This window comes from Anser brachyrhynchus, assembly GCF_964034855.1.
Source record: "Anser brachyrhynchus genome assembly, chromosome: 17".
NCBI classification, from domain to species: domain Eukaryota; kingdom Metazoa; phylum Chordata; class Aves; order Anseriformes; family Anatidae; genus Anser; species Anser brachyrhynchus.
Window position 1 is genome coordinate 14,032,183 of NC_137710.1, and position 25,774 is coordinate 14,057,956.

Consider the following 25,774-nt stretch of genomic DNA (forward strand, 5'->3'; position numbering starts at 1 on the left):
TAAAGGATGCCACCTTTGGCTCGGGAGCCAGAGACACTGCTGGAGTTGAGGAGAGCTTGGGATGGCTTAGTCCCCCCCAAAACTGCAGCCTGCATTGACATAGCTGGGGTGAGCAAGAGATGGGAGGCGAGTGTGAGCACCTGACCACCCATCTGGGTCCCTGTCACCCCCCACAGCACCCAAAGGTGATGGGAAAATGCATGGGGGAGGTGGTGCCCCCCAGCCGCACACTCAAGGAGCCGCAGACGCTGCGCCTTTACACAATCCTGCTTTATTTTCCCTTTGTACAAAACCATTTTTCCCCGCTTTATTTTACAAAGCTACCCCCAGCCCTTGGTGAGGGCAGGGGGAAGAGAGGGGACCCCGCAGCGGGGAGCGCCCAGCCGCTCGCGCCCCATCTCACCTCCGCTGTGGGGTGGGTGGCAAGAGGGGGACCCCGGCATGGGGCTTGCGAGGGTCATGGTCTGGCATCAAATCCCGCCGCCTCTGGTGCATCCCGCCTGCAGTTCCCAACCTTGGCCCCCGTCCTGCAACGGTTACTGCCACGGAGGAATAATAAATAGGCTCAGTGAATAGGTAAATTCAGTACTACATATTGGGCTACACTTTGATACATCCTCACTAGATAAAGAGGAGGGGAGCAGCAGCTGCCCCGGCTCCTCACGTACCCCCAGTCCCGCTGCGCCAGGCGCAAGCACTGGGGAACTGGGTCTGGGTCTGCCCTGCCAGCACAGGTGGGCAGGGGAAGCCCGGGGGCGGCGGGAGGGACACTGGGGACGTGGGTCAAGGGGCTGGGGGACAAGGAGCGGGACCCGAGGGGCAGCCTGGCCCCCCAGCCGCAGCGAGGGAGCGCGGGTGGCTCAGCCACCCCGTGCCAGGGCTCCCACCGCTCATGGTGCCAGCACCCTGCTGGGGTGGGGACAATGCAGGCACCCACTGTGTGCTGGACATGTCCCCTTTTGTCACCGCGCTCGGTTGAGCTCCCGCAGATGCCCCCCTCCAACCATGGGACCCCAGCTTCACGCCCACCCTAAGCGGGCACCAGCATGTGGCATCCCCATGGTGCCGCAGCAGCCAGCCCGTCCCCACAGGGCAGCGGCTGCATCCTGATCCCCCCAGCCCCGAGTCCCCACCGCCAGGCGCCGCGGGGGTCCCCTCCCGCCCTCGGCCGCAGAGGGAGCAGCGTCCTCGAGCCCGGGTCCGTGCACAGCCCAGCTGAGCCCGGCTGCCCGGGCGCAGCGCGGCGTCAGCCCTACAAGTACGTGTCCTCGCTCTCCCGGGAGCACAGGCTCTCCTTGGACTGGTGGTGGGGGGACACCTGGGGGTGCAGCAGCTCACGGGCAGCACCGGGCGCCCCGTTGCCCTCAGCTCCAGGGCCGTTGGCGGGGCTGCCTAAGCTCTTCTCTCGGTTTTTCTCCTTGCTCTTGCGGGCCTTGGGCACCGGGGCGGGCCCGGCGGGCACGATGATGGAGGGAACGGGCTCCAGCGCCTTGCGGGTGGGGGGCTCGGCCTCGCTGATGGCCTTGGCGCCGTGCAGGCGCGGGGGGGACTTGCACTGCAGCTCCCCGTGTGTCTCCCGCCACTTCTTCAGCTGGATCAGGTGCTCCCGCTCGATCTGCCGCTCCGTCACCGGCAGCTCGATGACCTGCACGGGGGAATGACTTGTGCCACCGATATCCCCCCCGCAGCGCCACCCGGGACAGGGGTAGCCCCAAAACCAGGTCCTGCTAGGAACTGTCCCGGTTCCAGGCAAGCTCTGCCCGACGAGGGGTGGCCCCATGCACTGCGCTCCCCGGACCCTCACCTCCTGCACCAGGAAGGTCTCCTGCATGATCTTGGGGCTGAGGGCCCTCAGCCGCTCCATGGTCTCGTACTGGCCCTGGCAGGACTTGAGCTTGTCCGAGGAGCCCAGGGTGTGTTTGAGCAGCACCAGGCCCACCCGGAAGATGATTTTCACCCCTGGAAGTGGAGAGGTGAGGCAGCAAGCGGCAGGTGGCACAGGGTGAGGTGGCACGCTGCCACCACATCCCTCTGGTGGTCCCCATGCCCTCTTCTTCCCCAGGAACCCCTCCCCAGGCCCGAAGCTGACCACGACACAACTCAGCTCAGCCCCAAGCTGTGCTGGTGTGGCTGCCAATGCAAAGGGACACTTGCACGTGCTCCCCTTCATCCCACCCAGCACCAGGGTGGGATCCTGACGCCTCTCCAGGCCTCTTTGCCTGGGATGGGCGCCGTGGAGCCCTGTAAGAGCTGTTCGCCCACTCCAGGCTGGGGCCACCAGCACTGCTGTCACCCGCTGAGCTGGGACACAGCAAGTAGGGCAGCAGATGCCAGTCCTGCCAGCAGTCAGGGCACACACGAGGATAAACGTTGGCATTTGGGACACACACTGCCCACCACAAACTTTGTTTGCACAAGCACTGATGCAAACATGCCCTCTGGCTCCCCACTAACCTCCTGATAGCCTCCACCCCACAAACTTCTGCTCCACTCTTTCTGACACAGCCCCAAGTGCCTTCCTTGTGCCAAGGGGGCTGCCAGCCACCCACGGAGGCTGGCCCATGCCGCAGCCTCCAGGAGGAGGCCCCTACCTTCGCAGAAGAACATGTCCCAGACACGCAGCACAGAGCTCCAGGGCAGCGTGCGAGAGAAGGCGCACATGAACCACTCCGTCATGTAGAGGATGGGGTCGATCTTCTGCTTGCTCAGGTGCTTGTAGGCCACGGGCGAGACCTTGTGCAGCAGCGAGAAGAGGATCTGCCCGTCCAGCTGAATGGCCTCCTGCGGGGACAGCATCAGCAGGGACCTCCCTGGCCAGCGTGTTAACCCCGGTCCTTGGCTCAGCCCCAGGATCAGCTCCACAGTGCCTGGCCCCAGCCCACCAGGGCAGCCCCCAGGCCCAGCTGCGGGATCCGTGCCACACGTACTATGGCAGCAAAGCTGCACCAAGCCCCCCATCCCTCACTGCTGGATGCTCCTGGGGATCCTGGCATCATGCAAAGACTGTGGGGACACCCAGGCCGCCCCAAGCACCTCTTCTTTCCCCGTGGTAGGAGCTGTGGGAGCTCTTGGCCCCTTGGAGGAGCACCATGGCCCTTCACTCACCAGCTTCTCACTGTAGTAGCCGGGGAGGTACTTCTCGCAGATCTGTACCAGGCACCAGAACGCTTGCTGCAAGCCAAAGGACAGTGGGTCAGTGTCCGGGTGCGCACAGGGGACAGTCCTGCAGCCCCGACCTTGCCCCGATGGACCAAGGGAGCGGGCAGAGCACACCTGGGGCACGCTCGCACTGGCTGAGTTTTGGGGCAAACCGGTGCCGTGAGCCAAGCACCTGCCCGCCAGCACCACCCCGCTCCCCCTGCTGCTCCCCGCTTGTACCTCGGCCGGCATGTGCATGAGCAGAACCGCAGCGATGGGGGCCTGGGCCTGGCAGTAGCCCTCCTCCGGGCGGTACAGCGTGTAGGCCTTCAGCACCCGAAACAGGTCCTGCTGCCTGCGGAGACAACGTGGGGAGAGAGAGGTGGAGAGCGGGCACGGGCACAGCCCAGCGGCCTCCCCTGCAGCCCCACACCAGCACGGTGACCCCACACCGTGGGCCAGCCGCTGTTCATCGCTCTTCCCCCACGTGTCAGTCCCTGGCCGGGATCCCCCTTCGCCACACCACCAGGCTACAGGGCACAAACCCCACGGCACGGCCCCAAGGGGGGCCCAGCAGCTACCAAGGACCAGACACAAGGCTGCTCCACTTACCCGTGGCCTCCGCGCGAGACAAACATCTCGTGGAAGGGGAACTGCCGATGGAGATCCCGCTCGATCACGTCCAGCCACTTTGGCTCTCCTGGGAGGAGATCCAGCTCCTGGGAAGGAGAGGGTCAGGGTGAGCAGCACCAGCTGAGCGCCAGCCCCCCCCCCAGCACGCAGCAAGCCTGGGGGAGCCCATGGCGGTGTGCCCACGGGGCTGGACCTGCCCCCAGCCCGCACTGCCCGGCACACACTCACATCAAACTTGCCGATGTTCTGCTCCAGCTTGACCTTGCTGCCGGAGAGGTACTGCCAGGCTCGGCCCCGCAGCGAGGGCGGGATCCCCTTCTGGCACCGCAGCCGGATCTGCACGGGGAACAAAGCCCTCAGGGGATATCACGGAGCACTGAGGCTCCCGGGGCAAGACACGGGCCAGGCCCAGCACTGCAGCAGCAGCACAACCTCCCCCTACAAGGGGACATGTCCTCATACCACCAGGAACAGGGTGCCCCCGACAGACGTACAGGATGGCACGTGGAGCTGCAGTTAGAGACCCTGGGGGTCCCGGGAGGGGAGCTGAGGGGCTGTGCCGGGCAGGCCAGGGTCCGCTCAGCCCCTTCTCCCCAGCCCTGCTCTTAACACGCCAGCCAGAGCTGCGCTGGCAAGAAGGAGCTGCAGATGGCGGCAGGAGCCCAGCTGAGGCCGCGCAGCTTGCAGATAGCTCCCAACAAGCCCAGCTCTGCCTCAAGCAGGACCCCACGGGCAACTGGAAAAGCAAACGGCAGAGCCACTGGCTCCCTCCACAGAGGCTGGCTCCCTCCCCACACTGCCATGGCCCACGGGGAAGCCGGAGAGCTCCGAGTGCTCTACTCGTGGGGCAGGTAGAGGAGAGGGCTCTGCGTCCCCATCCCTCCTGCCCGCGGGGCTGTGCGGAGCGGCAGGGACAGAGCTGGCCCCAGCTCCGAGCCCCAGCAGCCGGCTCCGTGCCCAGCCAGCCCCAGGCTCCCTTGGCACGGGGCACCAACCGGACCAAAGTCCGGGCTGGGCAGCGCGGGTGCCACCTCCGCAGCAGGGGGCCGGACTCGCTTAACCCTGCTGCTGCCAGCAGCCGGGGCCGGGCTGTGCCCTTCCCTGCGGCCCCGCTAGCGCTCCAGCCCCGCTCCAGGGAACCAGCGGCACCAGCAAGGCAGGGACCCATGAGATGGACGCTTTTGGTACAGCATAAAGCCCCGCAAAACCCCAGCACAGCCTCTGTGCCTCGGGTCTCTGCTTGGGCAGCACACACAAGTGCCCGAGAGGCACCAGGGCTCCGCAAGCTGACAGCTCTGAGCCTCCCTGCCGTGGGGCTCGGCAGCCCCGGGGCTCTCCTCCCCGACCAGAGCTTGCTCTCCCTGTTTGCCAGCTGACTCGGGAGCAGGCACTTGTGTTTCCAAGCAGCCCGGCCCAGTGTGGTGGTGGTAACGCCACGTTCCTCGCTGCTCCCTCACCGCAGCGCTGCTTGTTTACCTGGCCAGGCCCCGCGAGGGCTTTGTGCTCGCAGGAAACGCAGCGGGCGATGCCCAGGGTGGCCACGGGCAGCTCCGCCAGCGCTGACAGCTCCCGCTCCTGCTGCCCTTCCTGCTGGCTGAGCAGCCAGGAAGGAAGCCGCCTTGCAGGGAGCAAGAGCCGTTTGTGTTTGGCTGAGCAGCGAAGCTGGGGCAGGCAGGGGGGTGAGGTGGTTTTGCCCCCACCTCCCCAATCCCCCAGCTCCTGCTGGGGCCCTGCCATCACTGCCGGGGCCCCCGCATGCCAGATCGGGAGCGCACCCGGGCAGAGGGATGCTGAAAGCAAGGAGCAGCCGGAGCTGCCCACGCGTCTGCACTCCCTCAGTCTGCCTGGAAAGGGCACGGGCCGGCACGTGGCGCTGGCACGGCTCAGCGCTGGCAGGACCCGGGCCAGCGATGCAGGAGAGTTTTAGGATCCTGGAGCAGTGCAGGTGCGAGCAAGCCGGCTGGCTGCGGGGCCTGGGCAAGGAGCAGCTCTCTGCATCAGCCCTTGGAGGCTCCAGGCACCGATTTTGCAGCAGGACAGAGCGCACAGGCCCTGCGGCTCCACAGGGATATCCAGAAGCTCGGCCCCAGCATGAGGGAGCTCCTCCGCCAGCAGCGCAGCTGCCAGGGCACTCACCCACGCCTGGAAATCATGCGGAGAGCAGCGCAAAGCGCCCTCGGGACAAAGCGCCCGCCTGCTGTGACCCCAAAAGTTCTCAGGAATCCTTCACAAGCAGCCAAGAAGCGGATGAGGGATTCCTCTGTTGGTCACCAGGCACCGAGCGGTGCTCGGGGAGCGCTGCAGGCAGCTCCGGCGGGGGCACGGCACGCGGAGCGGTGCCAGGAAGCCGTGCCAGCGGGCAGGGGGAGGAGGCAGCCCTCGGTCCGCCAGCAGCCTCACCACTGTCAGGCCAGCAGCATCAGCCCAGGGCTTACTTCATCCCATCCCCGTTGCATGCACAGCCTCGGGAGGTCAGGGAGCACCAAGGCACCAGCATAGCCCTGCGTGGCACCGGGGCCACCGAGCCCACACCACCACCGGCCTTCCAACCAGCCCCGGCTTGCAGGCCACATCAGGCACGCCAGGCTCAACTATTTCCTACCCACGGCATTTTTTTTTTTTTTTTTTTGGGTCTGCAAGATGCTCGGAGCAGAAGTTTCCATGACCTAACAATTCCCATGGCTGCCTGCACGCAGCCAAACGAGCCCTAGGAAGCCGGCAGGGAGCAGCCGTGCGCAGCGGCAGCCGGCTGGGGGACACGCAGCCTCCGCGTCCCACGGCTGGATGCTGGCCTGAGCTGACAGCATCACCCCAAAGGCAACGCGACCGTCCGCCTGCGGGGACTCGGGGACGTGCCCCAGGGCCTCGGGGGGACACTGCTGCCACCTCCGGACGTTCTGGGGTCACCCACCTTCTTGTGCTTTTTGGCCATCCACTTGTCCCAGTTGTTGAGCATGTCCAGCCACTTGGACTCACGCTGCCGCAGCACCTCCAAGGGCACCTCCTCCAGCCTGCGGGGCGAAGGGATGAGGCGGGTGAGCGCGGCCGCAAGCCCCGTACCCACCGCGGAGCCCACCCATCCCTGCCTTGCCCCCGCGGCCCCACCGATCCGCACAGCCCCAGCCGCCCCATGAAGAGGGGAGCGTTTTCCAGCAGCGCTCAGCTGGGATGGGCGTCCCTATTTAACCTGGCAGAGGCCCCCAGGGCTGCCTCCGAGCTGGGCGGGGGGTGGTGGTGGCACTGGGTGGCTTCGTGCTGCCCCCAGCCCTTCCATGGGCAGAGGACCAGCTCATTGCCACAGCCTGGGGCGCGCCAGCGGCTTGGCCGAGCCCTCGGCAGCCACCTCCCTGGTGGTGCCGCGCTCCCAGCCCTGCCCTGCGAGGTCCCACCCGCGGGTCAGACGGGGCCGAACGCGCTTGTTTTGGAGCAGCTCCACCGGGAGCCGCTCGGCCGAGGGCGGCCGCCGCGCCCTCCCTGTCGCAAGGCCGGGCACGGCGCAGCGCCTCGGCCACCGGCATGGGGACCGGGGACCCGAGGGCACGCTGGCCTCGAGCCGGGGAGCCCGGGGCTCCGCGAGGCGTGGGAAGCCGGAGAGAGCTGGACACTGGATACTGGGGCTGGCCGCGGGCCCGCTGGAGCCCCGCCAGCCCGGGCTGGAAGCTGTCACCAGCTGACGGCCGCCCGGCAGCGGGCACCGAGCGGGGACCGGCGGCCGCGTTTCGGGTGGCGGAGGCTGGCGTGGGGGCACCCCGCGGGGGACGGAGCCCCACGGCCGGGCCCTCCCCAGCGTCCCCGCGGCCTCCGAGAGTGCCGGGAAGGGGTGTGGGGGACGGGGACGGGGGGGGACCCGTCCCCAGAGCCCGAGCGGCTCCGCGGTGCGCGGATGGCGGCCGTGCCGCCGGCTGCCCGCCGCCTGCCCGGTGCGGAGCCCTGCGGGAGGGCAGGATCGGGCCCCGGGAGGCCGGCAGGAGGGAGGCCGGGCCCGGGGAGCGCCGCTGCCCCCGGAGGCCGGGCAGCGGAGGAAGAAGAGGAGAAGGAGGAGGAGGAGGAGGAGGCGGCGGCGGCGCCGTGCTCAGGCCCCGGGGCCGGGGCGGTGCCGGCCGCAGCCCCGCTTCCTCCTGCCGGGGCCGGCGGAGGCCTGGAGGCCGCCCCCGAGGGCTTCCTCCCGGAGCCCAGCGGAGGCTGCGGCCTCCCCGCGCCGGGGCGAGGAGGAGCGGGCGGCGGGGGGGCGCTCCCCGGGGGCCGGTACCGGGCGGTTGAAGGTGGGGGGGGGGGGCCCGGAGCCGTCCCCCCGCCGGGCCTCCACCCCCCCGTCCCCCGTCCCCGCCGCCGCCACTCACGGCCCCTCGGCGCTGCGGCTGCCCACGATGAAGCCGAACTTGTCGACGCGCCGCTCCTCGGGGCCGCCGCCGTTGACCTCCGAGTCGGAGCCCAGCGAGCTGAGCTCGTCGCCGCCCGCCTCCGCCAGGCTCTCGCGGGTCCCCGCCAGGTCGCGGGCGCTGCCGGGCGAGCCGGGCCCGCCGCCCCCGCGGCTCTTGGCCATGGCGGCGCGGCTCAGCGGCTCCGCCGCCCCTCCATGCCGCGGCCACGGCGGCGGGCGCGCCCCCCCCCTCCCTCCCCGCCCGCCGCCCCGGTGCCGCCCCGCCGCCGCCGCGCCATTGGGCGGCGCTGAGGGGGGGGAGGGCGGAGGGAGCCAATGGGAGGGGAGAGGGGTGGGGGAGCCCGCCGTCCGAGGGCAGGGATTGGGTGAGAGGTGGGGAGGGAGGTGTCAGTCAGGGAGAGGGCCCGCCTCCTTCCGCCTGCCCGCCCGGTAGTGGCAGGGGGAGGGCGGGGCTGCGTGGGGGGACTGGGAGGGGACTGGGATGGGGCTGGGGGGGCACTGGGTGGAATTGGGGGGCGCTGGGATGGGACTGGGGGGAACTGGGGTGGGTCTGGGGGGCGCTGGGGGATACTGGAATGGGACTGGGGGGCACTGGGGGGCACTGGGACGGGACTGGGGGGGACTGAGTGGAATTGGGGGGCGCTGGGATGGGACTGGGGGGAACTGAGGTGGGACTGGGGAACACTGGGATGAGGCTGTAGGGCTCTGTGGGGCGCTGGGACGGGACTGGGAGGAACTGGGGGGCACTGGGACAGGACTGGGAGGAACTGGGGGGCATTGGGATGGGACTGAGTGGAACTGGGGGATGTTGGGATGGAACTGTGATGGGACCAGGGGGCACCGGGGGACACTGGGATGGGACTGGGAGAAACTGGGGCAGAACTTAGGAGACATGGGGACTGGAGTGGGGGGATGGCTGGGAGCAGACTGGGGTGGAACTGGGGGGGCTCTAGGATGGAACTGGGAGGAATTGGAGGGAATTGGGATGGGACCGGGGGGCACTGAGTGGGACTGGACTGAGGAGGAACTGAGGCAGAAGGGGAACTGGGCTGGAACTGGGGGGATGGCTGGGAGCAGACTGGGGTGGAACCGGGACCCGGCTGAGCCACAGCAGTGCTGCAGGGGCTGCCCCGGACCTGTGCTGGGATGGGGCTGGGACTCCCTGGGGTGCTCAGGGCCGGGCCCCAGCGGGACCAGGCTGGTTTTCAGAGCCCCGGTGGCTGCAGGCAGCTCCCGTTCCCTCCTCCCACTCGCCTGCAGCCAGCTTTGCACCCAGGACCAGCACCGCAGCAGGGGGGCTGCGCGCGTGGCAGGCGTCGAAGCCCAGCGCCCGCCCCGTTTCCCCCTCTCAGGGCACGCTGCAACCCGGGCTGAGAGCCCACGGGGCCCGCAGGGAGCGGTGCCCGGCCCCAGTGGCACGGGGAGAAGCATCTCCCCCCAGAACCCGGGGATGGGGTGGGAGGCAACGCCGCATCCAGACCCCGCGGCTTCCCCGGAGGCTGCCAAGCCCACAGGGCGCTGCCGCCACCAGCCCGTACTGGTGGAACTGGCCTGGCCCTGGCCGCGCTAAAAATACAGCGCAAAGCACGCAGCAGGGCCCGGCCCAGCCCAGCACCGAGCAGCACAGCCACGTCCCAGCCGGGGCTGCAGCAGGAGTTCGGCAGCAAGTGGAGGCCCCTGCTTGCTGTGCCACCCCCGTCTGCAAAAAGGGCAGGGCTTTGTTAGAATCGAGACCCCTCTTAAAAGAGGAAAGGTGATGGGCAAGTTCCCCGGGACCCAGGGCACACAGACCATGGCAGGCAGCCCCCATCAAGCCCTCTCCAGATTTTTCCGGCACCCCCACGCTGCAGGTCCTCAGCGCCGGAGTGGAAGGCTCCGATAGCAGTTGTTTTGTAGGAGATACACACGGACAGTCTGCTACAACGTTTATCTGTAATATTTAGATTGAAACGGGCTTGCTGCTGGCAAGGCTCCCTGTGAGCTATTTCCAGCGCTCCGGCGTGTGTTTTCCTGCAGGAGCGTGGGGCTGGGTGCTCGGCCCTGCCAGGCTCATAAACCGGGCTTGGCTGCGGCGGAGGCTGGAAATGTCATCCAGGCACCAGCACAGCCTCCACCGGGAGCCATCGAGGAACGACCCGTGGCTGGGCAGGGCGGCCAGGTTCTTGCACAAGCACTGTGGCTGCTCGCAGCACCAGCGGGTGCAGCCAGAAGGGGACAAAAAAAGAAAAAAAAAAAGAAAAAAAAAGCTGCATGACCTTAAATACAGTCCTGTCCTACGCAGGGTGCAGGAACATGACTTCTCCATTTCAGAGCTTTCTCTGCAGTTTTTATCAGCTCTGGAAAACACCACTCACTAGCGAGCTACTCGCACGCTTCTTTAGCAAACCTCCACTGCAATGGCTCCAAGCTATGCCCCCCCCATTTTGTTTTCCCTATGAAAACATCGTTCCTATTGTCCTAACCCTACCACACTATTATTGTCTAGTCTTTAAAAGCAAGAGGAAAGCAATGAGCACGCCTTCCTGGGGGGCAGGCGCACCCCCACATCCTCAGTACACCCAACCAGCCTGCCCACACCTGCAGAGAAGCTATTAATTCGGCATCCTGCGGCTCGAGGGGAGCGGGCCGCGTTCGCGCGCCGCTCGCAGACACGTGGGCACCTGCCAGCCGCGGCAGCTGGCCGAGCAGGAGAAGCAGCAGCCACCTGGGCTGGGCCCGTGCCAGGCACCTTCCCTGCAGCACAGCGCTTCCTCGGCCGCCCGCCCTGCGATGAGCACACAGGAGGCCGGAGGACGTTGTCTCTTCACTCCTGCTTCATCTCTCTTCCCCCCCCCCCCCCCCCGAGCACAAAATAAGGTAAACAGGATCTTCCTGTAAGGCCTGGACATCGCACAAAAGAAAGCAAAACAACCAACCCGTGGCTTTGGATTGTCCCAAAAGAGCAGAGGTACCCAAGGGACGTGGCTGCTGGGGCAGCAGCAGACAACCCACCTTCCTTGGCCACCTCGTTACCTCTCCACAGCTTAACCCGGCCTTGCCGTGCCTGGGCTGTGGGCGTTTCAAACTGCCACACAGCTTCGACAGAAGGTAAGGGCATAATCTGTTCTGTGGATCTGAATGCTCTCCGGAACCAGGAGATGCTAACCGCACGGTAGGGTGAAACACTTTTCCAAGAAAATTCCCACTAACGAGATTTAAGCTCAAAACCACCTCTCTATACCCATACACAGACAAACACGAGTACGCACATGTGTGGTACGCTTGGGAATACAGGGGTAGCGCTGAGAAAATTTTAACGAAACCCTTTTCTTGAAGCTTTTCCTAGGAAATCAGAGCATTTCCTAGGATAAAATAGTTGATTTTAAAGACCAGTGTACTTCCCCACAACCCATCCAGGACCGCAGCGCTATGAAGTCAGGCACACCTCCACCTGAAAAGCCCAAACCCCCAAGAACGAGAGCTGCTACAAACAGGACCTCGCACCGAGATGCATGTTTATTAAAAGAAATCACGGGCTGTACAGAACAAGCACGAAGCTGCTTAGCATGCAGTCCCGGATCTCCTTTATCGCAAGGGACAGCCACGCACACTTACACTGAGGGAGGATAAAATTCCAAGTCAGGGTCAGTGCAAGAGGCTCTTGCGGATAGATTTGAGACAGAAAAAGAACAAGGGGCTTAGTAAGTACATTGAGAAAGAAGTTTTCAATTAGAAAAAAGGTTAAACAAAGCAGCAAACACTGTGGTCAGACGGATGATGTTCTTGGTCAGTATAAATCCCTCAAAGATGGATCTAGACTAAGCTGGGCATGACCTCAATGTGGCTTCTCTAGGGAATTCACCGGGGAGACAACAAACCTGGACACCAGCATTCTAGCAAAGCATCGATCACTAGCAGACCGCTGCAGTTACGCACTAGCTCACTACGCTTACGCAGCTTTCAGGGCTCTACCAGCCGCCCCCCCCCCCCATTAGCCACCCAGGCACTGGGTTCACAGTCTCTCTTCTCAAACAAGTTGGTAGGCAGTCTACAGCTTGTCACAGCGGCCCCTAAAAGGCTGGAGGATTTGAATGGTTGGGACTACACAAGTGGCAAAGGAGCTGTCACATCTCAGGGCTCCACGGCTCCTATTTCTTCCTGCCTCCTCTTTCTTTGAGCGCCAGGTGAATCAGAGAGCCACTTGTCATGTTATAATAAGCCAGGGAGTTTGAATCCTTGATGAAGATGCCCTGAGGAGAAAAGGAAATAAACAACGGTCACAGCAGAAACCTTAATGGTCCCTTCCCACAAAACCCCACATAGACAAAGCCTTCCTGGCCCTACTCTCAAACTAGAGTGATGACAAAACACTGCAGGCTTGGAAAAAGCCTGGAGAGATCCCAGAGTCTCACAAGACTGGCACGGGAAGAGCCGAGTAGGCTGGGAATTATGCAAGTGTAGGAACTGACAGTATACAATACACACCTCTACAAATACAGAAAGAATCAGTCACCACAACAGATGAAGCTGTTTAGTTCCCCCTCTTTTTTTTTTTTCTTTTAATCTCCTTCAAATAATTTTTATTTCTTGCTAAGGGTTAACACTATCTGCCCACAGAAAAACTCCTGGGGAGGTAAGAGCTCAAAGTTCACTGCTTAGGCAGCAGGTTGTGCCTGGGCACAAGCATGACCGAAAACAAATGAGAAAGGCACTGTTCCTTTTTAACAACAGCTCCAGCCTCAAGAGACCTCTTCCCTTCAGTGTTTTGGTGAAAACCCTTTCAGAGCCCCCAGGGTTTCAAGGCACTCTTGCCCAACCTTCCAGAGGGTGTGACAGAACAGCAGGGGCAAACTGCTGTATTTAAATGCAAAAAATCACAACCAGCCCCACCCCCAAAACACATCCCCCCCCCCCCCCCTTCAATAAAATAGGTTAATTTGAGAGAACATATTAAGGCCTTGAGGCCCCATCTGCAACAGTGAGGATGCGAAGTTCCACTGATGCCACCTACTAGAGGTCTGTCCTGCTGAAACAGCGCACAGTACCCTAACCAAGTGTGCTGTACAGACAGGAAATCCGTTTCCCCTGCTCTTCCAAATATCTCAGTGGGCACAACTTTTTCTTTAAAAAAAAAGACAGGTTTTGTGTGAGAAAGCACCGACACAGAAGCAGTGTTTGAAGGACTTATACCCACCTCGTACTGCAGCTTCTGTTTCCCAGCTGGCATCCCCGTGGCCTCATGGATCTTAACCTTTATAACAGACACCTACGAAGAATTAAAGAGCTTCCTCAGGCTTTTTCCACACCATACAGCCAGCCAGCGCTGCACCCCCAGCCACACAGCCTGGCAAGAGGCCACAGCATGGGGAATTTCCAGTTTTATAGCTCCTGTCGTGCAACTCTCAACATGGAGATGCTCCACAACAAAGTGGCAAGGGATAAAGGCCAGGTTAATAAGCTACATACCTGGTCTGACAGCGGCAGGGTGAACACCAACACTTGGCCGTTCAGTTTCCATTCGGTCTTGTCCTGCATGTTGGGAACTTGGACTTTGACCGTGACAGGACCCTGCAAGGAAACAAAGATAACGTCTCTCACAGGCAAGGAGGCTCAGGGCTATGATAAGAGCGGCAGACAAAGTATTTATAGACCTTCCCAGTACTAATCGCTTATCTTGACTGCTGAGTGAATACACAGAAATTTTATTTGTCTCAATATTGAGAAAGTCACTTTGCCGTTACCAAAACAAAACCTTTACTTGGATTTCTCCCCTTAGTCTGCCATTCACCCAGCATCACACGCGTTCAGAGTATCACAGAGCGAACACAAGCAGTATCAAAAGCAGGAGGCAGCTTCGCAGTGCAAGCGTCCAGAAAAACAGCATTCCCGTCTTAAAGGACTTAAAATTCAACCCTAGGTGATGCCACTGCTCGGGAAGGAATTCAGCCCCACGTTCTGCCCACGTTGTTACAGAACGTCGCACTACCATACTACCATGTTGACACTGATATATTAAATCTCCTTGCATCTCCAGCTTAGCAGTCTTCTGCTTAAAAGCTTACCAGCATTAGCTCTTCTTTACATTACTATAAACCTGTTTCCCACTGCCCTTAATTACAGAAGGGTACCATCTCACTGGGCTTCTGTGTGCAGCGCTCCGTTGCTCCTTCCAGCAAAATATAGGGCAGTTCAGCTCACTTAGGTATGACAGGAGGAAGGAGCCCTCTCAGAAAGTCACTGTCTCATGAAATACTTGCACATCAGCTCCCCTCTGCGTCGTCAGTGGACTTTACATCCCCTTTGGGTACAAGGAGGCTGAACAAACAGCCCAGCAGGGCGAGGACTTCTGACCGAGCAGCCAGCCCACACGCATACCTTGTTCCTGCGCAGAAACTCCTCCTCTGGAATCAGGCTGTCCTCGCTCTTCAGTTTCTTTGAAACCGGCTCATCCTCCATAGGTGGTGGTGGGTGAACAGGGGGCATTGGGGCTGGGGAAGGAACCGGAGCCACAGGAGGTGCTGGGACGAATGCTGGAACGGGATGGGGGAAAAGCACAACCTGCAGTCATCCACCGAGTATACAGCAGATAATCCCTTACACAAACTCCATTCGCAAACTAGAAAAGGCTGAAAATAAATGCCACAATACATGCAGGAAGTTAACACAACCAACAGCAACATGCAAACTCTAAACATTAGATCTTTTATATTGGGAAACAGTCCAGGAAAAGACAACAAGCAGCGTAAGAGTTTCCTGCAGATCTTGCAAAAAAGAAAATGCTCTCCGTTTGGCATGCAGCGGTGCCAGCACTTCAATTTAAAAAAAAAAAAAAGGAAGAAGCGGAAGAAGCGTTTTCATGTTGTGCTTTTTAAACTAAAATCACCTCATGCTACGAAGCCGCTATGAGGAATGGAGCCAGACAACAGCTCTTCCTCCTGCAGCAGCAACTTCCCTAACAAGCTGTAACACCCAGCGAGGTGCTGGCAGATCAGCTTTACTCTGCTTCCTCTTGGAAAGCAGCACAGATCCCCAGCGTTCACCTGGTCAGACCCCCAGGGACACCGAGTGGGGACGCAGAGATAAAGCGCCCCACCGAGACCGAACCCTTGTGCTGTCTCTCATGCTGCAGCAGAAGACTGGAGCCCAGAAGCAGTGCTGCCGCGTTAAGTCTTATTAACGCAAAAAAAATCCTTAAAGATGAGATTTCTGGTTTGCAGTCCCAGTTACACACCATTACCAGAGGCACAAAAAGAAAAAGGGAATCGAAGCTCAAGCTCACGAGAGATGGGAGCTGGCTGACAATTAACGGGCAAGAGCTGAAGTTACTGACCTGTGGGCACTATCATGGGAGGCGGGCGGGGGCTCATGATGGGAGGAGCGGACGGCGGCATTGGGACAACGTTGATACGTGGGGTGTGGATTATTGGTGGCATAGGGGTGGCTATGACAGACCCCGGAGGCAAACGGACCACAGAAGTCATCGGGGGACGAGGCATGACGGGAACAGCAGAAACGACAGCGGCACGAACAGGAGGGGGCATCTGGAGAGAGAAGGTCATTTTTCTTAGCAGACGCATGCAGTGATCATCTCAGTGCTGTCTGCAGTCCTGATTAAAATTAAAATAACCAAGGCAACACACTGAGGACTTCTGCTGGGCAAAGACCTGCTGGGAACCCCTGCGTGCTCACCGTACGGCCAGCCCAAGCTTCCTGTAAACAGGCACAGAAACCTCATTAACACATCAAGCAGTTCTTCCTTCCCTCACCACTCAGGAACCAGACCGCGAGCCACACCGTGATCCTGCAGAAGGAGCTCTCCCAGGGTCACAGCAGAACCCCTGGTGCACGGGAACATGGGGCAGTGAGGCATCTATGAAGATTTCTCACCTGCCACTACTTTCGTTTTCCGCATCATGTCTTTTTAAATTAAAAAAAAAAAAAGAGCCCCCCACCCGTGCATTTGTTAGCCATACTTCCTTCCTCTAAGAAGGCACCACCCAGGTTTTTCCCCTGCCCAGCTGATCGAGTCCTTTTTGATACTGCTAAGGATGAGAGACTTCACTTATGTCTTATTTTCATTTTTTAATAGCAAGTTCAATAGGGAACCCCTGAAGGCTTACGAGCTATTTGGAAACACTAACTTCACTCAAAATCTGCTTCCAGCCAGTGGCCTGCTACAACCCTTGAGCTTTGTCAGGACTCCTTTCTAATTAACTATGGCCACAGCTGTCTCCTTTTGGGAGCCCAAGCACTTACTGTGGGCGGACGAGGCACAGATGTGATGGGCTGAGCACTCGCTGGGGGATTCGATGCTGATGAAGGAGGGGGAGGCTGGGGCATTTCGTTGGGTTTGCTGGGACCAATCTTCTCCTTGCTGTCATCTTCTGGCACCAGTCCCTTGGCCTTATGGATAGCTTCAATTTGCTCTTGAAGAGTGATATTGGCCTGAGCAGCCTGTTGCGTGCGGGCCATGCTGCCCGAGTGCCCATCCCAGGTCACCTGACAGGATAAAATACATCAGAATAACCCCAGCCCACACAGACTACGATGAGAGCTACAAATAGATCGAGACACCAGTTTTACAGCAAGAACAAGGTTCAAAAGACTCCCCTCTGAGCATTCACAATACGACAGGAACTTGTTCCCACTCTACCTTTTCCTCTGGTTTCTGGATTTCTTCTTCACCGATCTTTTTACCAATGGCAGTTTCTTCCACACCGAAGATATCGGTACGGCGTTCTGCCAGCTGCTTCAAGCTGCTTTCGATATCCAAACCTACAGGCAAAAAGGAATGGTATCAATTCAGGTAAGAATTCCAAGTCAAAACAGGATCACAACTCTCGAACAAATCATTAAACTACTTGGCACCTATTGGCCTAGTGCTGCTCTTTTCAGAAAGGGACTGCAACTGACGGCTGGTCAGCAGCAGCCAATGCTTTTTGCCTTTAACTCTGCAGAAGGGCTTCAACATACTAACGACAAAAGTAGCCATATAATCAGCACGCTAAGGACGTAGCGCAGAAAGCTACATTAAAGACCGTCCTTATCAGTGGCAACTAGGGGGAGTGAGGACGCACGCTAAGAAGCTCGTAGCACTAATCTAGGAAGTGGGTTTCACAGGCGCTGTCAGATGCTCAGGCTGACCTGGGGCATAGACCTCATCGTCGCTCTGCTTTTCACGGATAGATCGATCACGCTGCTCCAGCCACCGAGGATCCAGGAGGCCAATCCGCATGTGTTCTTGCATTTTGCTGGCAGGAATTTTCTCCCCAGTGATGGGGGAAACAAGATACTCATCTGGAGCTGGGGCAGGCGGCAATGGTTTTGAGGCTGGAAAAACAAAACCGCACCCGTTAAAAAACACACCACCAGAGGATGTGGCCTAGAAACAAACACTTTTGTGATTATACAGTAAGAAATGAAGCTGGCCTTCAGCAGCCCGATTTACCTTTGGGATCGTAGTCTTTCCGCACAATGACCTGATCTGGTGTTGGAGGAAGAGGTGGTGGCATTGGGGTTTCTGGTGGAGGAGGAACCTTCTGACTTTCATCTTCATCATCTGAGCCCTTGTTTAAGAAAAAAAAATTGTAAAGTTTCAGTAGTCAAACACCCACACAAAAGACTTGAGAACGGCATAAAATTTCTGTGTAGCACTGGTAGGAGCAGTCACGCAGCTTCAAAGCGACTGAGCTATTTTGCCTCTGGACACCCATACTACAGCGGTTCCTCAGGGTAATCAGGAATTAAAAGATTCAGTAGACCCAAAAAAAGGAAGCAAGTACTCCTCGGCTTCCACATTACCACAACAGGGCAAGCAGGGACTTACGGTTAACCATGGCCTCGTTCCTTGTTAACAGAAGGACAGCTAATATACTGGGGTTAGAGGAAGAGCCTAAAATTAATCAGTCTTCAAATGTTCCAGACTCCAGTGCAGAAGAAAGCCTAAAATACTCTGTCACAGAAATACCACATTCACATCACTAGGTTTCAGAATTCCCAGATTTCTCTTGTAAACTGTATTGTCATGGAAAATATTAAAAATACCGCATTACAGCATTTGGCAGAAACAGGTTGCTTTGAAATTCCATCAGAAGCAAAGAAATCTCATTTCCTCAAGAAACCGAGGAACTTATTGCAATGAAGATGAAGAGCATCATAAACCAGTCACAAATCTCATGAGGCAAAAGCGATGCTGCTTCTGTTGGCTACCTACCTCATCCATATCCTGCACTTGTGTGTCTTGATCCAGCTGGGCTGGGGGCTCATCTGTTTTCTCTTGCTTTTCATCTTCTTCATCTGACTCCACCTCCATTTCCACCTCCTCACTTTCCCCAAACTTCTCATAACGCTCCTGGATGAGGATTCGAGCCCCCAACTCTTCTGGAGTGGTGGGAGGAGGAAAATTCCCTACAAAGCAGAAAAAAGAGCTTCTGTTTCTTGGTCCCAATTCATTGGTCAACGACCAGTCAGAAATACCAGTTTCTTGAATGAGAAAGTTTCTCTACAAAGCAGGGTTAACAAAAGCTCCTGCGAGCCGAGGCATAAAGAAGGGAGTGGGCGGACTCCATCCAGACCAACATCAGTACAACACCTGAAGATGAAGGTACATGCGGTGCTTTCACCTGTAATGAAGTGGAACAAGATCATAGAATGGATTGGAAGGGACCTTAAAGGTCCTCTAATTCCAAGCCCCTGCTATGGGCAGGGACACCTTCCACCAGACCAGGTTGCTCAAAGCCTCATCCGGCCTGGCCTTCAACAACCCCAACTCCCTCAGCCTGTCTTCACAGCAGAGGTGCTCCAGCCCTCTGAGCATCCTCGTGGCCCTTCTCTGGACTTGCTCTAACAGGACCACGTTCTTCTTAAACTGGGGAGCCCCAGAGCTGAACCCCCAGTACCTGCTGTCCTGTTGCAGGTGGAAAAGCAGACACCTGTGCAGTCCTGACCTTTGTGCAAGGAGAATATTACTGACTCCAGGAAAATAAAAAATCCAGCCCTGCCCTGTTATTAGGAGGCTTCCCCATCCATCTTTGAGGGATATACAGCTGTAAAACCCTAAAACTAAACCTAAATGCCTAAAACCAGCATTGTACTCAGAGGAAGCAGAGTTTCAAAGAGGTTACAAAGACAACTTCAGTACCTTGTTCATTGGGCTGAAAGTCCACTGTCTCCACAACCACAAAGTCGTGCCAATCAATCTGGGCATAAGCAACACGCTCCTTTTCCTTCTCTTCCTCTTCCTTCTTTCTCTCTCGCTCTTGGAACTTTGCCCACTCCACTCTGTAATACACCTGCACAAGCAGACATAAAGCTAGCACCAAAAATACACAATACTCATCTGTACGGCGTCTAAAGTTTACCCTACCAACACCGTCAAGGCATTTGCGCAAGGACCACTTCAGAGGCTTGGCAGAGCAAAGAAATAGTTGTATTTTACAGAGCAACCCCAGGTTTGCCTACTGAGCAGAGTACTGCACCAGCTTCGTAAAGTGGTTTTCTAAAGCCGGAACTGCAAACTTCTTGAGTTAAGACCAAGCCACCCAGATACGATGTGATTTGCGTATTGTTGAGGATTCAAAATCAGCAAACAATTTACAGAGTTGCAATAAAGAGTCTCTGATGTCACCTCTCCAAAGCACAAGCAGTCTTTGTGATGAAGACAGAAGTTAAAAAAACACATTGCTAGAACTACAAGTGACTGAGGTGTCACAGTGAAGTTGTCTGAGAAGGAAAAATATTTGGGAATGGCGTCACGCAGTTACCTATGCCTCTGCGGTGCCACACGTGAACCACCCCAGTACAAACAGTAGCTAGTAGCTTAAAGGCGAGTTTGAGTACCCTGATATTCAGGTCACCCTTGTGACTACAAGGGACACACCCATCTTATGTGGAGCTCTATATATCTGTATTGGCTGCCAGTACGTTAGAAGCACGCAAAGAGAGAATTCAAAATGTAACGGAAACGCTTCAGCAGTTTTGAAAACAACTGATGTAATACCTGATCTAGGACTTCCTTGGGATTTTCAGCCTCCTTCTTGAGTTTGATGAGTAAGCCTTTCGGTGGGATCAAGATCTGAAACATATTTTGTGTGACAGTTGGCAATGACTCTTTTTGACAAAGTCTCCTTAAAAGCAACTATTATCTTTCCACATAGATAAAGATATCAGCAGACCCCGGGACTACGTTCCGTTTCTTCTGTTGCTACTGTATTGATTATTCCTCGTACTTGAACTTAAAATATTCACTCTTTGCCCTTCTATCTATAGTTAGTATTTTTAAAAGTGCAACTTTTATTTACATTGCCGTAGTGTTTGATACACTTAAGTAGCAACCCACTGCATTCAGCACTGCACGTGCTACCAACAACATGCAAGAAATCTCTTTTTAAAGGGCAAGATTTAAGGGACGGACTCCTAAACCTGTATGCATTTCAAGTCTAACTGTTTTGTAGGGCATCTGTAGTCTTCAAAATCAACATTGCTGCTGAAGAAAGCAGCTTCACAGGTGAACTGCCACGAGTACCTTCGTGTACTGCTCAACCAGCTTCGTGAAGTAGTTAAACAGACTGTGCTGCGGGCGAAGGAAGTCAAACTGATAGTTCCTCTGCTCTTTCTGCATCAGCTGCGTCAAGAATTGCCGCCCGTTCCGAGCCACAAACTGCGCCGTCAGCTTCACCACATCCAAGTCAAAGGCCGAGATGGAGGGAGGATCTGCGATGAACTCAAACTCCGGAGGTGGCTCTTTGGGAACAACGGTCTCCTGGATCACCTGGGCCTGCACCTGTGGAGCAGAACGGAGACAGCTCAGTGACTGCCATCAAGAAATTGTTACCGAACGCTTGGGAGGGCCCGTTTCTCCTTCGGCTGCTGAGGGAAAGCAACATCAGTCTAGATATTCCGGCAACTGCAAGGATGGCAGAAAGTAGTAACGTAAGGTGTATCCGGACACCTGTATTCAGGCCTACTGTAAAATAAGTGTTCTAACAGCTAACAACACTGGGAACCATCAGGACTTTGCTACAATCCTCCAGTGATTACCAGTCCTGCAGTCAGTGTCACACAGCATGACTGTTGGCCATGCAAAGCATGTAAGAGACTCAGACTGTCAGCGCCCTTTTTCCATCCCGTATGTATAAAGACACAACTAAGCAACGTTTTGTACTCCACACTTTCAGGACAAGCTGATCCTTCTGGCAGGGAAAAAAAAACATTTATATAAGACTGTGCACGCAACAAGCCCAAACTAAACTCCAAGGGATTTTAAAGGATTTGTGTATGGCATGAGTCCTAAAGTCATACTTTCCAAGTGATCACCAGCGCTAAGTACCGTGTAAGTCAATACACGAGTAAATGTAATTAAAGTAGACTAAGCAATACAATATACTGGATCTTTCACAAAACCCGTGAGTTACCAGCATCTGGGGGATGCACGCCTGCATCAGAAGAAAGTCCCAGATGCTAAATTCCAGGCCTGCGTGCCATCTTCTTTGACAAATGTATCATTTGCACCATCTTTGTGCTTAGAATTCTTCTGCTTAACATCGGGGTGTGAGAAACAAGCAGTCAGAGCAAAGTTCTTGACCGAAGTGAAAAGAAACACTTACCTTCTGTGGAAGCTGCTGCTGAGCAGTTTGCTGCTGTTGCATGACCTTGGGAATCGCAGCTGAGGGCTCCTGCGCCTTGCCCTCTTTGAACTCACTGACTTTGTGCCGGTAGTATGCATGGTAAGGGTCGTTGGGATTCAAGAAATTGAACTTCGGGTTATTTATTTCATTCTGACGAATTCGAGCTTCAAATTCTGGACCATTTCTGTAGGGTGGAAAAAAGATTAGACGAATGGGCATCAACCCACGTACAAACGCCTGTTTCTGTCATAGGAAGACCTGTCTTCTGAGGGGCTGATGCCCGAACACTTTTCTCTCCTGTGTGACAGGAGTTTACCTCTCTCTACCTCCAAGTAACTCCCACCCAACACAGGAGGCAGTTATACACGTACTAGCTATGTCTATGTCCTAACTTAGCCTTTAACATTCCACAGTGAGCATTTCTCAAGGCAGTTCAAAACACACACAGGTATTCCACAGTCTTGTTTGGCTACATTCACATCGAACATCTCTGAACGGATTACACGATTCACTGGATGATGTTTACGAGCCACCTGCTAGGCTAACAAGTTTTGGAGGCTGGTTTTGTTTCAAGAAAGGTCACGTGAGGAGCAGGCAGGTAATCAGCAGCCCATGCAGAAACGAACCACGCTGCGCTCAGGAGAGCCACCAGGGTTATTTCCTTTTCTCCCATCCAAGCGAACCGCCAGTTGTTTTCTAAGGGCACTTTAAGAAAATTAAAAGCTTGCTGCAGCATGCTGCTCTTCGTGTTCTCCAGATACCTCTAGGTCTTGTTCAGGCACTGAGCCTCTCCCAAAAGAGGATGTCTGTGCAGTACCAAAGGATAAACACAGTCCCTTCCTTATCCTCAGAGCAAGACAATGCTCCTCAGCAGCCTTCCAGAAACCAGTTACACAGTAAGTGTCTTTGACTAGGCCATCATTTAGTAATCGCCTTAAACCAGCACCAACAACGGTTCCATGTGAGTGATGTGGAAGCACACAGTGTTCAGCCTCTCTGGATACCGTGAAGGTTAAGAATTTGCCCAGTCGGCTGAGGTATCTACCTCCTGTGCTACTTGTACACTGCCAGAAAGATCGACATCCAGTCCTTGAGACCCCATGTAGCACAGAGACAGCCAGAAATACTTCAGCATTAAAAATAAAAGCAGAGGAAGATGGCACGGCTAGCACCAACACCTTGTGTTTGCTGAATGGACACGTGGCAAATGGAAGGAACTGAAAGGAGCACAATTTATCTAACTTTTAGGCTCCTCCCCTAACTGTGAGATCTACACTCATGCTGCAGCTCAAGCAGCAAGTTCCAGTCAGCAGGGGAAAACATCCCAGACACACCGCGGGCAGTCCATCTGCCCTCGGACGGGGCAAGATCGCTCCCTGGAGGCGTGCACTTCTTCCCCTGGCTACGAAGGGAGACAGGCAGCCGAGCTGGGGAGCGTCAGGCCCAGCTGCTGGCACCGTTCATGAAGCCGCAGGTACAAAGGGACGAGACTTGGCTGCAGGGCTCAGCAAGGAGCACGCGCCTCCCAACAGGAGAGTTCTTCGCCTGCCATTTGCCTACGCATCATAAAATAATCACGGCTCCTGCTGGCTTAATGGCTCAGTGAAGTGCTTGGAACAGGGCTCCCTTTCTACCTGGAATTTTGTCTGCCCTTCGGGTCGGATTTAGAAGAACTGTCACCTAGCCATTGCAGCACACCTTCCAGCGTTCGCAAAGGACTTGATTTTATTTGCTGTCAGTGCTTTTCCAGCAAAACACACCTTAAGTTCCAGTTTCTTTTCTACAACCTCATTGGTATGAACTCAGTCCTTAAGAAACCTTTGTGTAAAGCCAGGGGACTGTGACCTGCTTCAGCTTCTGGAGCTACGCAGACCTCAGCACTGGAAGAAGAGATGCACAAAAATCCCACGAAACACGACTCAACTCCCGCGCTGTTTACCTGGCCACGAAGCTGGCAGTCTTGTCAACAATGTTCCTGACCTCCGGAGGAGGATAAATAATTCCCACCACAGGCTTGGCCGGTGCTGCTTCCTCTTTTGGCTCCTCTTCTGGCTGCAATGAAAAACATTTTTCTTACAGTTCTCTGTCCTGCTACCTCATAACCACAAAAATTATTCCAAAGATGATGACGCTGGTGGTACAGCGAGATACCTTTCACTGCAGTGTTTGCAACTAGTCAAGGCAGTAAATGCAAACAGCCTAAATCCAAACTGCTACCAAGAGAAGGAATTTCAAACAACATTGAATAACTCGCTGTATACCAGCATCTGGGTGTGACAGCACAGCCTGGCAGACTGTGAACTGAGACCAGGTTTATTTTGGATGGGTTGAGTTGGAAAATCCATTTCTCTCCCTCCATTTCTTCATCTACATCTAGAACAGCAGCCCTAACACACCTTAACAAGCTGGCCTGAAATCCCACGCTTAAGGAATGTTCTGTAGGAACAATGTATTCCAAACAGCAACCCCCACGATGGACAAGAGTGTGTTCTCCTCCCCAGCCCCCAAATCATTAAGTTTTTCTGGCAAAGATCCAGTTTAACAATCTGGATCAACAGCCCCACGAGGTAACAACACTCCCCAGCTTCCCAGGGCTGGGGGACGATGTTTGTCTGCTCCTCAAGGGCACCTGCTGCAGAGGCTGGCACAGCAAGGCGAGGAGGAAGGCCACGCCATGGGAACCAAAACAAGTCTCCACAGCGCTTTGCGATTTCAGCCTTGACCCCAAGTGGGTTTGTTTAGATGCTGGGCCGAGGGGCAGCGAAGGGGAACGCCTGCAACACCACATCCAGGAGTAAGTCGGCATTGCTGATCAACCCGGGGATCATTCCTACAGGCTCGTGGGACTGCCAGGAACCAGAATCCCACTGACTAAATCAACATGAAATAACAGCTTCTAACCCTACTGAGGTTGCACCAAAAGCTTTCTCAGTGACAAGCACAGCTCAGCGAGGTGTTTCCCTCAGCGGTGCTGCAGGAGGAGCCGAGCTGCAGCCCCAGCCCTCTCCCTGAGGGCAGCTTTCTCTTTCGCTAGGCCCTGCAGCAGCTCTTTGGGGGACACCGGAGGTGCCTGCCTTCCTTCCTTCCTTCCTTCCTTCCTTCCCCACCGAGCAACTTTCGCAACAGAAGCCGGCCCAGGACAGGCGCACGGGACAGCTTTAGGATCTTAGTGGCTGGGGATATTTCGGAATTCCGGGGCCGCTGCCGGCTCTGTTAGCTCTGCGAAGGCCCCAGGGGACGGGCCGAACCCAGCACACCCAGGGGCACCGCCCCCTCAGCGCAGCACCGGGGGAGCAGCGCACACCGCCCGCGGGGCCGCCGTTACCCAGCCCCGGCGCGGGGCGGCAGCGGGCCCCGTGCCGCGAGCCGGGCCGTGCGCTGCTGCACCTGGGCCCGGGCCTTCCCCGGCGCCTCCCGGCCCCCCTCCCCCGGCCCGGCCCGGCCCGGCCCCTACCGGTTTGCTCTCGGCGGGGGGCGCCGGCTGTGCCGGAGGCCCGGCCTGCACGGGCCCGGCGGGCATGGCGCTGCCTGCTGCTTCCCGGTGCCGCCCCGGGATGGCCGCGGACAAAATGGCGGCCGCGCCTCAAGCAACGCGCCCAGGCGGCGCTGTGAGGACGGAGGAGCAGCGCGCATGCGCCTCGGCCTGTTCCATTCCTTTGTGCGTGGGGGGGGGGGAGCGCGTTTCTCTGAGAGGCTCTCGGCGCGCGGGGCGGACCATTGCGGGAGGCGGGGGGGGCGTTGCCATGGCAGCGGGCGCGGCGCGAAGCCGCGGCCCAGGCCCGGCCTCCGCAGGGCCCCGCTCGCCGGGCGCCCCCCGGCCCTCAGCGCCCGCAGCGCCCCGCGGGGAGCCGCCGGGCCCCCGACCCCCCCCGGGGCCAAGCGAGGCGCCCCCGCACGCCTTCCCCCCCTGAAGCCTCCAGTTTTGGCGACGTGGGGCTGGGACCCCCCCCGGGATCTCCTCTGACGCCCCCACCCCTGACGCCCCCACCCCCTGACACCCACCCCCTGGGACCCCCAT

General features: G+C 57.5%; 2 protein-coding genes across 2 annotated transcripts; both read right to left on the reverse strand.

The window, feature by feature from the left end:
* Positions 1-255: 255 nt before the first annotated feature.
* TBC1D10A (TBC1 domain family member 10A) lies at positions 256-8,392 on the reverse strand. Its single transcript, XM_080559675.1, has 9 exons — positions 8,112-8,392; positions 6,683-6,782; positions 4,000-4,107; positions 3,751-3,857; positions 3,379-3,493; positions 3,106-3,171; positions 2,592-2,781; positions 1,805-1,959; positions 256-1,645 (listed from the first exon to the last, which is right to left on the reverse strand). The coding sequence occupies exons 1-9, from the start codon at positions 8,312-8,314 to the stop codon at positions 1,253-1,255; spliced, it is 1,437 nt and encodes a 478-aa protein (XP_080415801.1). The 5' UTR covers positions 8,315-8,392; the 3' UTR covers positions 256-1,252.
* Positions 8,393-11,629: 3,237 nt separating this feature from the next.
* SF3A1 (splicing factor 3a subunit 1) lies at positions 11,630-25,402 on the reverse strand. The gene is made up of 16 exons (XM_080559692.1): positions 25,211-25,402; positions 23,696-23,808; positions 21,736-21,940; positions 20,655-20,912; positions 20,130-20,204; positions 19,272-19,422; positions 18,345-18,538; positions 17,580-17,697; positions 17,276-17,461; positions 16,785-16,906; positions 16,388-16,630; positions 15,462-15,672; positions 14,507-14,661; positions 13,598-13,699; positions 13,326-13,397; positions 11,630-12,381 (listed from the first exon to the last, which is right to left on the reverse strand). The coding sequence occupies exons 1-16, from the start codon at positions 25,274-25,276 to the stop codon at positions 12,280-12,282; spliced, it is 2,373 nt and encodes a 790-aa protein (XP_080415818.1). The 5' UTR covers positions 25,277-25,402; the 3' UTR covers positions 11,630-12,279.
* Between the last annotated feature and the right edge of the window lie 372 nt (positions 25,403-25,774).

Excerpts from the sequence above, each read along its gene's own strand:
- SF3A1 (XM_080559692.1), bottom strand. The coding sequence starts at position 25,276 with ATGCCCGCCGGGCCCGTGCAGGCCGGGCCTCCGGCACAGCCGGCGCCC. Across the intron at positions 23,809-25,210 it reads CCCCCGCCGAGAGCAAACCG|CCAGAAGAGGAGCCAAAAGA; the intron begins GTAGGGGCCGGG and ends TTTTCATTGCAG. Across the intron at positions 13,700-14,506 it reads AGTTTCTGCGCAGGAACAAG|GGTCCTGTCACGGTCAAAGT; the intron begins GTATGCGTGTGG and ends GTTTCCTTGCAG.
- TBC1D10A (XM_080559675.1), bottom strand. The coding sequence starts at position 8,314 with ATGGCCAAGAGCCGCGGGGGCGGCGGGCCCGGCTCGCCCGGCAGCGCC. Across the intron at positions 6,783-8,111 it reads AGCCGCAGCGCCGAGGGGCC|GCTGGAGGAGGTGCCCTTGG; the intron begins GTGAGTGGCGGC and ends TTCGCCCCGCAG. Across the intron at positions 3,494-3,750 it reads GTCTCGCGCGGAGGCCACGG|GCAGCAGGACCTGTTTCGGG; the intron begins GTAAGTGGAGCA and ends TTGTCTCCGCAG.